The 13552-nt window shown below is 42.4% G+C and overlaps 1 protein-coding gene across 1 annotated transcript in view; it reads left to right on the top strand.

The window, feature by feature from the left end:
• Nucleotides 1-332: 332 nt before the first annotated feature.
• igf1ra (insulin-like growth factor 1a receptor) overlaps nt 333-13552 on the top strand; it is a gene marked incomplete at its 5' end in the record, with an annotated part of 98592 nt that continues 85372 nt past the window's right edge. Inside the window, 1 exon segment of the mRNA XM_080841748.1 lies at nt 333-426. Coding sequence (XP_080697874.1) covers nt 333-426 — 94 coding nt within the window.

The raw sequence follows: 13552 nt of genomic DNA, 5'->3' as shown, positions 1-13552 counted from the left end.
AAGTGGATTTCATGGGTTGAATTTTTTAACGGCCTTGAATAAATCCTTGTTTTGTTGGCAAGAATAACAAAATGTTTTGGATGATTTGTGAAATTTCATTTTAGAAAAAACAAACTGCTTTTTGTGAGAGACCTCGGTTATTCTTACTATTTCCCTTTTGGGAACGCGAAATTTGGGCAACCTTTTCATCAAGATAGCCTGCCTTCGAACACTGTGAGGTTATTACTTTTTTTGTGGACTGAGGACAAGTGATACTGTTTTTACATATTTGAAGGGACAAACCCCCTTCGAATTACTCTTAATATTACTTGTAAGGATATAATTCAACAGGAATGAAATCTAGAACAGAACGGGATAAAGTGACCTTATTTTGGGGTCTCCTACTGTCTGTTTCTACGCTCTGCATGTGGTCCTCCAGTGGAGAAAGTAAGTCAATGTGTTCGCTCAGTAATATGCTTCTTGTAAGTGTTTGTATCTGTCATTGTTCTTCAGCTCATCACAATATAAGTCAACCAAATGATTGCAACGTAATGAAAGACACCTAGTGGTTTTCAAAGCACGTGGATATTGCAAATAGGCTAGTCGCACTTTACAGACTGTCAGATACCTTTTAGACAGATTGAGACATCTTGAGATATTTGTAAATCATCACCAGTGAACTTCCATAAATCATAAACAGGAAAATGGACACTGAATGTATCTTATTAATTAAGCGTAATTAGCCTTGATGTGTTAGTTAGCCTATGGGTCTAGTAAACAATGGCAAAACAGTTTTCTCCTGGTCAAGGTTTTACTCTAGTTAACATTTCCAGGGGGGATTTCATCACGTTGTGTAGGCTATCAGTTTCAGGCAGCAGTGTCCGATCAATTTAATATTATAAATGTGAATTTCTTTACACACCATATCATGATCATAGCTCACTGTACGTTAGTGACTTGTGATGCTGTTCCACCACGGATGACGTGTAGGCTACGTCTGTCGTGGAAAATAGACTAGGTGAAGCAGAGGCGGAGCTTGCCTTAGCTGCCGATGGATGCAGTGACCAGAATCACTATAACATTGGGTGTTCTTTTTACACACAACTTTCTGTTCCTTTAAGTCTATAGTCTACCAAGGAAAACGTGTTTGTACACTGATGAAGGCTATTTCTAGATAGCAGCTGTCCTAATTGGGGGCCAAGCAGTCAAGCAACCCAATTGTGCGTTTTCTTTAGTGTTCTTCTTCTTTCTAAGTCTTATTTTCTTTATTCAACCCGTTCTTTGGTGCCCAGTGCTTTTGAGAAAGTACTCCAACTCCGACATATGTCCATCCTGATTCCTTGCAGTGCTTGTGGAAAAATGTTTGCATACATTTTCTTTTACTCCCTACAGCAGAGGTCAGTTATGAACAAACACGTCTGCAGCGGCAGCTGAAAGACATTTATTTATCACTATTTTCCTGTTATAGTGTTTTGTGGTAATGATAGCTAACAAATTGAATTGTTAATATGTCCGTTTAGTTAAGTTAACGATAATCTAAAATGACTGTTTCTACTATTTATTGCTCATCCAACAAGTGTTCGGAAGGTCAACCCATTATCTTATAGAGCAAAGTGTTATCCACCTAATTGCATAGGTTACGGTATGCAATGGCTGACAGCTGCTCTGCTGCAATCACATTTTGCACCTCTAGTTCATCTTATTTCTTCTTCTGCAATTGGAGTCTATGGCAGCCCCTAGAACCGTATGGTAGAAAGTTTTAAAATTTGGCACACTGATTCGAGACGGTCCCATGATTGTTTTCACCAAGTTTGATGTCAGTGCCTTGAGTATTCTAGCACCACCAGTAGGTCAAATTTGGAAGTTTGTTTATGCACGTAGCTTTTGAACGGTATGTCCGATATTCATAAAATAGGGTACCATTGGATTCCTTGGCTCAAGGACATACATTTCCTCCATAGTTGATAAAAAAAATCAAACGTTTTCACAGGCTACACATTTTATCCACTTTTCACAAAATAAGGCACAGATGATGTTTTGACCAAGCCTCACAAAAGTAATTTGTTGGCTTTTTGAATTACAAAACTGTTCCCCCCCTAACCCTAGGTAATATCTCACCACTAACTCTAACCCCTAACCCTAGGTGATATCTCACCCCTAACCCTTACCCTAGGTAATGTCTCAGCAACGCTTTGATGTATCAAAACCAGTTGGTACATAGATTTTCGAGCCTATTTTGATAAAGCATAAAAAATCTATCAGAATGATTCGGGGCTTATAATTATTATTATTTTGAGATCCAGGGCCATTCATAAAACAACACCACTGGGCACCATTTTACCCATTCATTAAAAGTGCACACACATACACACCAGTTTAATTAGCTACCACATAGGGTACTATTAACAAGATATTGAATTTGTATTACTCATACAGACAAGCCTATTAAGTGAGCCAGAATGCGATGTTGCCAAGATAGCTACTATGTAGCCCGTCCACACATACAGTAGGCTAATTAGCCCATTTTGAACGTTAGCAGAAGATACAATGTGGCCAACTAATGGCTGTTTATCATGATATCTATCTTGTTGGTTACGTTATGTTGTGTGGCTACATTGCCACCTTGAGTGAGTAGGCAGGACACCACTGCTTGCCACATTGAAGTCGTAGTTTAGGCCAGACTATTTGTTTGGTGGGAAATGAAGTCAAAATCAAAAGTTGAAAGTCATGAATAGTTATTAGTTAGTTATTTACTGAATTATGGCTATCTGTTCGCATTTGTGTATTTTTGGAAAACATAAACAGTAATCACATGGCCTATGCTACTGTCTACACAGGCCGTAGCCATAATTATCATATGCCAAGTGCAAATAGCAACTGAACTGTGGATAGGATAAAGATAAAGACACAAAACAGATTTAATTTTCAACATATTAATTAGAAATACTAATTTCGTTTTAATAAACTCAAATTAAAGGATACATTCTTTTATTAGTGTGTACTGACATTCAACTAACTGATGGAATTTTAGAAATAGGGTAACATTCTGTATTTAATTCCACATTCAATCAAGACAACATTAACCCATTAAATTCACCTTGCAACATTTCATTCCCTCAAACTTTTTGACCACTGTGCACTCTTTTGATATTAGTGCAAGTTGTGTAAATCGACTTAAAGATTATTTTGCCTGTGCAGAATTATGGGCCTATTTTGTAAAGGGTCATTGGCTATAAAAAAAAGGCTAAAACCTGGCCAATGGAGAACATTAGTGCAGTGTTCTTCCTCCCTCTGCAGGCAACCATGAGTGCTTTGGAGAAGCAAAAACTGTGGTTTGTTGAACATATTTTTCAAAATGATAATACTAGCTAACACTCCTAACTCGAGTGCCTGACTTGGCATCCATCGAAGCTCTGCTAGTGCTAGGTAGCTACAGTTCTATCCAGAAGGGCAACATCTTGGTAATGAGGCTGCCATCTATCACCACCAATAAACTATCCTTTTGGTTAGTCGAAAGAATGTGCTTTTTGAATAGCCTAACGCGGATGGAAAGCTGCAGGTCCTCATTCAAAACCACATTTGGCTAGATAAGCTTCCATGAAATAAGCAATTAGTAACTAGATTGCGCTTTTTCATCAGAAGTATTGTAGCCAATAGGTTATGCTTATCAGTTATGTAGGCTTTTTTAAATTGCTTATTTAATAATTGTTGATAATCAGCCCACCTCTCATACTTAAGAAGCAATGAAGCCCATTCATTGAAAATATAATCTGCGAAGATGTAGAGTGTTGTGAAAGCCCTGAGCATTTGGTGGCGAGTGGCGACGAGGTCTGGAGAGGATTGTTCTTTACGTAGTGGGAGGCTACGCTAATTTAACCATGTGGCCATTTTACTCTCGGAGGCAACTGCTTACGCATGACTATGCCGTTGTCTGAAAAGCGACGTTCTATAATGGTGTAAAAGGCAAAGCAGTCAAGCCACAGCTTGCCATGTTCAATAGCCTTCAGTCGCCGAACCTAGTGAGGTATCCGGCGGAGATGGGTGACAGTCTGCCTGACTGCGTGCCGCGCGTACAAGTCACACACTTCTGAATTACTCTTAATATTACTTGTAAGGATATAATTCAACAGGAATGAAATCTAAAACAGAACGGGATAAAGTTACCTTATTTTGGGGTCTCCCACTGTCTGTTTCTACGCTCTGCATGTGGTCCTCCAGTGGAGAAAGTAAGTCAATGTGTTCGCTCAGTAATATGCTTCTTGTAAGTGTTTGTATCTGTCATTGTTCTTCAGCTCATCACAACATAAGTCAACCAAATGATTGCAACGTAATGAAAGACGTTTAGCGGTTTTGAAAGCACGTGGATATTGCAAATAGGCTAGTCGCAATTTACAGACTGTCAGATACCTTTTAGACAGATTGAGACATCTTGAGATATTTGTAGGCTAAGTCATCACCAGTGAACTTCGGTTTCAGGCAGCAGTGTCCGATCAATTTAGGTTTTATAAATGTGAATTTCTTTACACACCATATCATGATCATAGCTCACTGTACGTTAGTGACTGTTAGGAGTGTGTCAAGTGTATACATCAGGTGTCATGCGATCACAAATATTTCCCATGTCAGCATGGGTTCAACTGAGTCTGTGAGTTGCTGGTTTGAGTTAACACTACGTTTGAGAGATTGAGGACATCTTGGTTTTCTAGTCAGCGTAGCTACAGCGATGACTTTGGGAACTTGCATAGTCATGTTGTGAACTTGTAACCTAAGTGCAGGAAGGATGTTTAATGACTAAGCCTGTCACTCCGACCCTGAATCACGCCCTTAAGACATGAATGGGCCACTTTGTTCTTATTGCATTTACTTTTTTCCAAACATGAACACATTTGGAACATTACCTGTTAATCCCATTAAGACTGTCTGAGTTATTGTTTTGGATATTTTCTCTATATGGAGTTGTCTTGAGATTGTTAATTCTCCTATTGTCTTACCATATATCTGACATTGTTGTTTTTATTGTTATTATTCTTATTATTAATGCTACTACTACTACGGACACTACTACTACTAAAAATTATATTTGCATCTGTGAGAATAAATAACACACTGGCTGTTTTCCTTCTCCTGTTCTACGGATGTCTGTTTAAATATGTTGTTCCTGGGGTTTTCTGCCAAGGACTGAGGTGGAATAGGGAGTTGTTCTTCTGACCCTCTCTGTTTAAGCATTGAGTTAATTGATTCTGAATTAGACTGTGGTGTCTGTTGAGGCCATTGATGTGTTGGTTGTCTGTGCGCAATGTTTTTGTGTGGACAGTCAGAGGGGGCAGACTGTGGTGCTGAAGTGATCCTCACGGCAAAATGGACCAAGCAGAGCCATGCATTTGTATGCAAAAAGGAGAGGGACTCGATTGAAAACCAGTGACTAGTGTGACCAGGCATACGTCCCCTGCCCAGTGGCAGTGATGCAGTGACCTTTCCTCTGCACCCCACTGAGACCTAACCCCAAGATACAATGAGCAAGTGGGTGGGGGTAGAGTCCAGGCTTGCCATCATCTCATAGAGAAACAATCTCCTGAATAAAAGGGAAGAAGGGACTTGTTCCTGGAACCAGACCTGGCAAAATCTCCAAAGCTTTCAATTTTGACAGACCGCATTGCCCCTACAGCTCTTGCACAGTAAAATATTTTGCTGTTTAGAATGCTTTATAAACAAATAAACACGCTTTGAGTACTTACTGAGGAACAGCTCTTGAATGTATAACCAAATGATGGCTCAACTGCCATATCCTTATGTGGTGCATTCCAAACCTAGTGAAATAGGAAGTAAAATAAATATTTGCAATAAGCAGAATGCATTACAGGGAGGCGTGCGTTGATGGGTGCTCTGACGGTAAAATCAAGGCACCAGTTGTCACAAATGGAAAGACCCCAGAGTACAACTTTATATACATTTGAACAATAGGTCACATTATTTACTATTCTGTTGCCTAGCATGCCATCTCCCCCAGCCTGGTAATGTCAGACTATATAGATCACAGCTCAGTTTCACTTAGGAGTCGAGGAAATATCAGTTGAGAAGAGCTTGAGAGATCTGTAGAGGACTTTAAAGAATGAAAGGAGGAAGGTCTTTCATTTGAAATGAGGCTGTAAAGTCTGGCTGTTGTCAACGAGGTTACTACGGATAATGCATTTGGATGCATTTGATCTAAGGTCATGAGCCATAATGTAATCTAATGTGATATTATTGAATAAAAGGAAGTAATATGAAACATGACATAAATAGTACTCACACGTCCTTGTCTTGGCTGTCAGAAATGTGTTGCGTTAGGTTGATTTGGAAATAATTGAAATTGATGGATAAATGAAACTATGTTTAAACATCTATATTTGAAGTCCTAAAGTGCAAAGGCACAGGATTAAAAAGTCAGCCAGCTGAATGAATGGTCTTGCTCTTTAGTCTCTCATGCGCCTTTTTTACCCAATTCGTTTTAATAATCTGGTCAGGCTAATAAAATGTAATTAAACCTCCTTTCATGTTCACCACAGTAAACTTTCCATGCCATCGCTTCCAAGTATACAGCAAACAAGACTCCACGGTTCATTGAGAGAGAGGGAGAGAGAGAGAGAGAGAGAGAGAGAGAGAGAGAGAGAGAGAGAGTAGAAACTCTGAGGTTTGAAAATAGTACATATAAAAATACACTCAGTGAGGGGAAACAGACATGGTTTTGTTGATTGGAAGAGTGGAGAGTTTGTGAACGGTTTTATTGGACCTTCGCTGTTCACACAGACGGTCGCTTAGCGGCCTCGCTGCAGAGAGTGTCTCCTCTGTAGCCTCCAGCCTGTAAATGCCGATGGACACACAGCATATTAACGGATGCCTCTCTGGGAGTGAGAGAATGCTGGCCGAGCTTCCCCAGCCCGTCATGAGCACGAGCCTGAGCATCAGGCAGCAGAGAGCAAGGAGTAAAGGAAACAGACACCCACTCAGACGTACACAGGCACAGATATTTACGTTCCACTGTACATGCGGACTCACACATATGGAGACTCAACCTCCCATACACACACACACACACACACTCTAGACACATACACACACACACACACACACACACACACACACTCAAAACATGTAAGGGACAGATTGGAACAGTGTTTCTTATATCTCAGCCTCCGCGTGTGTCGTGCCGTGTATCTCATCCCTCTCCTCAGTCTTTCATTCCATCTCTCTCTCTGTCTCTTTCACTCTCTGTCTCTCACCTCCCCTTTCTAACTAAAGGGACTAATGACTAATATGAGGACCTGCTCCCTCTCTCTGTGTGCCGTGCACATCTCCCTATGTGCCAGCCTGGGTGCTCTCTTGTCCTCACGCCAGTGCTGCCCGAGTCCCAGGTTCGCCTGAGAGCTGGACTCCTCTAAACTCCGCTACACCTCACGCTAGCGTCAGTGACTCACTCAGTCCTTCGCCAAGAGAGAAAGTGTGTCAGCATTGCTTGCTGCCGTGTGTGTTTGCGCGCACAAGCACCGTCATCAATAACAACACATGCTGACCTCACGACTCCCGCAAACTGCCGGATGAGGTCTGTGACATCACATCCAATCACAGCAAAGCTGAAAGGACCTGCCCATGCATCTTCTCGTGTAGCAGTGCTGGCCATATGAGCAGGATTTGCTGAATGCCCTCTGAGAAATTATGCATATCAGTCAGTCCTCATCAGTGTCTGAAAAGAGCTGGAAGCCTCAGAAGTCTTTCCAATGACAAAGATGACGCCTGTTTCATATTTCCTCATTGTGGAGAATGGAAAGGTTGAAATGGTTAATTACAGTCAAGAAACCCTCTGTTTCTGGTTATTCCCTCTTACCATCTTTTGTATTTATGCATCCAAATGCTTTATTTATAAACGTATTGTAACAATAATATTTCTGTGTTCAGACATTCCTTAGGACATTCCTTAGTAGGTTCTATAAGCGGATCACATGGCATATTAGAGAGAAATTTTATATCAGTAAAATTTAAAGTTGAATTCACGTCTGAAAACTTCTTGTATGCATACTATTACTATTACTGTTATATTGTCAGTCAGCGGTTTGATTGAGTAGGGAAGATATATTTTGATCACACTAATTAACACTAGGTTTTGTGAAGCAGGACCTACAATTGAGATAAAAAATTCATATATGTTTGCATGTTGTATTGACACGCCACAGATATCAACGTGTTCACACCCCTTAATTGTAAAAGCAGCTCTGGGGTTACAGTAAGGTGCCGTGAGCATATATGAATGCCTGCAATAGATGAGTGGAGTATTTCATTGCCAGCTGGGTTCTTGACACTTGAGCTGAGACCTTTTGAGGCGCTGGAGCGCTTGTACAGGAAGCGTAAAAGCACTAGCCTTGTGGCCAGATGACTTCCAGCATGCCAGGGATTAAGCTTAGAGGAGGTAGCAGGTGTCAGAGGTTTGGGGGTGGGGCTGGGGCTAGTGGTGGTGGAGAGCCAGTGGATGAGGGAAAGGTGGGAGTGGTGGTGGTGGGGGGTGGGGTTGGCGGTGACCAGTGCTGCTCCTCTTCCTGCTGCTGCCACTGCTGAGTTGAGCTGTCTGCTGTCTGCAAGCCCTGAAACAGAGAAGAGTAGAGCTGCCTGCTGAAGCGGTGCAGGGGATGTGGAGGGAGGTTATTGACGTTGGCTCCTAGTGACTCTTGCTGCGGTTCTCACCAGGGAAGGGACAGCAGGGTTGGGTGGCGGGATGTTGAGCTGCGGGACGTCAATCCAAGTTGTGTGCTGGGTTTTATTACATCATGGTTAAAAGAAGAAAAAAAACAGAATGGAAAAGAAACACATCCTGTCCCGGAACAGATTTACGCCACTTTGCTGTGAAAACTCCGGAAAACAGTTGCAATTATGTCCCTTTTTCCGAGAATGGTCCCTTATTAATGGATGGCTAAATGGTTACAGTAACCTCTGATAAACTGGCCACGATATGCATCTGTCCCAAAGGAGATGACTGGCTTTCATGTTGGTGACTCCATTGAACATGTCAGTCTTTAGCTAGGTCTTAGCGCAGAATGCAGTATTTTACACACCAAATGATTAACCCTGGTGCATTCACAACAGCAAAACTGCTCATGTAAAGATAACATGCATTATTTGATTAAATGTTTTGTTCACTTTTTTGGCTTTGTTGTCCTTTTTAATTGTAAAAAAGCTAGGTGTATTCTCAGGGAGGCAGTTAGACAGTGGTCCATTGACAACTTTGTGCACTTTAATGTTTTACCTGACCGCTTCAGGGAGAGTGTTAAATATGATAACCATGAGACAACATTGAATATGACTGAAAAATAGACAGTACACTTTCTCTAAGCCTCAAATGTATCATATTTAAGATTCACTGCATTAATTAAGGCTTCATGAATCATTTACTCCCTTAAAATCACTTAAATTGTCTGCATTGTTGAGTTTGACTGCCAGTAATTCCATACTTTTTCAGTGGTCTAGATGAATGGCCATACTCCGAGCCTTGTGCCTTTAACCCTGAGCTCCACAGCAACAGAGAATGGCATTCTGGTGGAAGGCCAGGTCAAGGTTATCAGTGGTAAACACCAGGCATTGAAATGAACAGATACGGGTGCTTACACAGTGGTGTGAAACCTAATGGAGGAGGAAGAGACTGCTATCTGGGTTATGCTTGGCTGCTTATGAGCAGGGAAATGGCTGCATCTAGGTGGCCTATTGTTCCTCAGGCATCTGAACATTGTGTGCTTTGCTCCACATGCCAGGCAGTATAGTTTTATGTAGGAACCCATTCAAGGCTGCTGACCACTACAGTTTAGTTTGTTGTTGGTATTGATGAATTTCTGCTGCTTCTTCTTCTTCTGGCAGACATATTTGGGTTATCTTCATCAAGCCATGGCAACATTTAATGATTATTAGCTTAGTGTACTAACCCTGTATTACTGGCCGAAGTCTCAAGGTCACACATCCATTTGTAACACTGCAACATTTCACTTGGCAGCACCGCCAACAGATACAAGTGGAAGACAAAACAAGATGATGTATGCATTTTTTCTGTTTTTGTCATGTCATTACACACTTGCTTTGTACATGTGTTGGCTTGAAGGTAGTGACTGGAGATGTGTTACAGAGGGGCTAGACTTCCGCGCCTGGAGTCAAGGCTTTGATGTAGGTTGAGGATAAACATGTCCCTCGAGGGCTTCCGTAGTCACGCTGTATGGAAGTGATTTTCTGGTGGCGCTGTCAAAGACTTAAGGTGGGGAGAGAGTAGACGCCACATAGTGTAACTGACAGGATCTCTGTCTACAGAACACCCAGACTCTTCAGACAGCCAGCCAAACATAAGATGGACAGGTTAGCTAAAGCTAAAGACCTGAGGTGAACTATCAGGAGGCTTCAGAGAAAAAGGATGTTTTTTTTTCCTTTCAATAGACCAAAGTATACAGATGTTTACTTCATGTGGCGTAGAGCCTGTTTTTTTTTTTTTCACGCTCTCTCCTCTCTCTCAACTTATGGCACGAACTGGCTATTTGGTTTCATTACTTTGCATTCCAATTTTGTCATCTCCCTTTTTTTCTCGTTCATGTAACCACAGATAGTCATGTCTGGTAGACACCCTATCTATCTCTCGCTCTCTTTCTCTCGTCTCTTTCTCTCTCGCTTTCTTTCTCTGCCAAGAAGTCTGATTTTATTAATGGATCCGACAGGAACTGAGGACTAGAGTTTCTCTTTACCAACAAATACATTATTTTGTGTTTGTGCATCTCCAGGCCCCCCTTTACTACCCTTGCACACACACACACACACACACACACACACACACACACACACACACACACACACGCACATTGCTGCAAGAGCAAAAAGAGAGAGAGAAAGAGTTCTCCAAAGACTTTTCTATGCAGAGATCCTGCTATAATGCGGTTAAGAAGACCCCTCATTATGCCGCCTTTACTTGTTTACACTTAACCAAAAAGGCGGCATAAGGCCGCCCCAGTGTGTGCTTTTAGATAGCTTGCTGCTGTTGTGGAACCAGAGGGGCGTGATGTGTTACACAACAACATCAACAACAACAACAACAACAACAACAACAACTAGTGTGACATAACCTATGCTTCGGAAATACAAACATCCTGAGCATACTGGGGGCGCTTCAAAACAAGGTGCTTTTGCTAGTGGGTACATTTATACCAAGCTTCAAAGTTGCCTTGCATCAATGCAACATGTTGATGTGTACAATGGCGGACTCGTGTGAGCAACGTGTTTGTCTAATCAGAAATATGTTGGAGGAGAAATGGAAGAGAAGCGGTCAGCAATTTCGAGGAACAAAGGGGTGAAGACCTTAGACGCCGTAGACATAGACGATTGGTTCTCATCAGTCAATGGTGGTCTCAAACATAAAAATGTGAAGGAGAGAGAGACCACAAGGGTTCCATGTTCTGGTCTTATATACTCAACACTTCTGATGAAAATGAGTGATGAGATGAGGATTGTTTGTGTGTCGCGGGACATGTTTGTGTTTGCATTGGAACTGGCTGCAGAAGGTAGATGCCCCTCCATGTGGCTCAGTAGAGCTACTGGGTATGCAGTGGCTGCTCCGCCAAATCAAATGCCACAAGTTGAAATACAGCCATTCCAACGTCCCATTATGGTTGTTGACCTGGTGGAACCTTTGTTCTGCACCTGCCCCTTTTCCCGATTAATGCCGTGCTTCAGAAGCCGTCAGCCTTTCTAATAACGGCCCATTTTTTACTGTCCCTTTCATATGCCGGTTGATTTCGTCATCCGCTTGGAGCTCCTAGACCTTGCTGTCTCACCAGTTCCCTTTTCGACATTTACGACAATACTGTCTGGGTTCCTGTTGGTCAGCTGCTAATGTTTTTCTTTTCGGCTTAGCTGCAAACTGTTTCTTCAGAGAGTTTTAAATCCCCGGTGGCAGGCCACACACATGCTATGTCATCACAACCCTGTTCCGCCATGCCAGCTGTCCCTTGTACTCAGACGCCGATTCGGCTCTGTGACTACCTCCACTGCCAGCTCAGAGGCGGAACAACAATGATCCCTCCCAATTCTGACTTCGTACCTTTTATAAAGAACGGAGAGGGGGAATAAAGGTGCAATATATTGAACATATATTGTGTAAAAAGAGGGGGGGGGGGGGGGGGGCAACTGGCAAATACAGTTTTTCTCAAGGAGGAAATCGTGTCCGTTTCTAAGTTTGGAGAGATGCACACTGCTGGCAGGGAGCAAATGAGAGCCATTCATCTCAATAAACAATGTGCTTACTATTTTGGGAGAGGTGTAGCAACTAGGAGGACCTTTTAAGTGGATTTATATAGCCAGAGACAGATTTATAGTTATGCGGTTATGTTTGTGTGTGATTATATATTATATATGGCACAAAGACATCTATGTAAACAAAGTATATATTTACATATTTATGTTTCTGTTATTGTTCCCCAGTGTGTGCCTCTGGAGGTTATCTATGGTGGTGGTGTTTTTGCCACAGTGGCATGCATGCTACTCATTTCTGTGGCTGGGGTGTGTGCTCTGATGCTCTGTGTGAATGCTGTTGTTTTGTGTCCTGTTTTCCTTTTTGACTAGTGCGTGTCCCAGAAGCCGATTGGAGCGTGCGCGGTGGGGATGTATCAGGCTTGTGTGTTTGTCTCATGGCGATGGCCCCGTGACACCAAGCCAGTGCGAGAGGGCGATCTAAGCCGCTCTAAGAACTTAAAAGGTTTAGCCAAAGGAGCTCATATGTCAAGACATTTCGGCTGTCCCGCCGAGCGTCGTCCCTCCAGCACTCATTCTGCCCTCCTTGTGAGCCTGTGGTGCATGTGAAAAACTGCCCATGCGTTTGTTTGTTAGCCTGGCTTTTGATTGTCTTAATGTTATTTTACTGGTGACCTGCTAAAACTGCCTCACTGTGCTGTTTGAGGGAGAGCCAGAGAAGTGAACTGATATGAGGAACTCTCCTCTGGTTTGGGTGTCTTGTTAACAGAGGGGCCTTGTTTTTACCACACACAAGTTTTTTATTTAAAATGTAGTCATGCAGAAACTGTCGTTTCTCTTTGTTTTTCTTAGTTTTTTCTGTTTTGGGTGCAGTTTGGTGCAGTCATTTTGTTTACTGCTCTCCCCGAGCCTCATTTGGCATTCATGATTCCCTCCGTGCAAGTCTCATGTAGACGCAGTGTACCTTAGCCTTTCAGCGGGAGTCATTGTTCAAGTCCCCCCACCTCACGTAGCCTAGCGGAGGTATCACTAACACGCCAGCGATAGTGTTTCGGAGAGGGGCCCCTGGCCATTAACTGTTTATTATTGCTCTTACTCATGCGATGACAGGGACACGCTACTTGCTAACCCACTTCCCCAGTTTCCCCTTTAGCTCAGTCCCTAGGTCGTAAAACAGCAGTTTAAAAACAACACATGAATATGCTTGCACAGATTCATATGTACACAAACACACACAAACACTCACACGCACACATGCCCACACACACACTGGCACACACACGCACATAGGCACACACACACACACACACTGGCACACACACACACACACACA

This window comes from Sprattus sprattus, assembly GCF_963457725.1.
Source record: "Sprattus sprattus genome assembly, chromosome: 7".
Taxonomy (NCBI): Eukaryota; Metazoa; Chordata; class Actinopteri; order Clupeiformes; family Clupeidae; genus Sprattus; species Sprattus sprattus.
The sequence above is the reverse complement of the archived record's forward strand: the minus strand, read 5'-3'. Positions and strand labels throughout refer to the sequence as shown.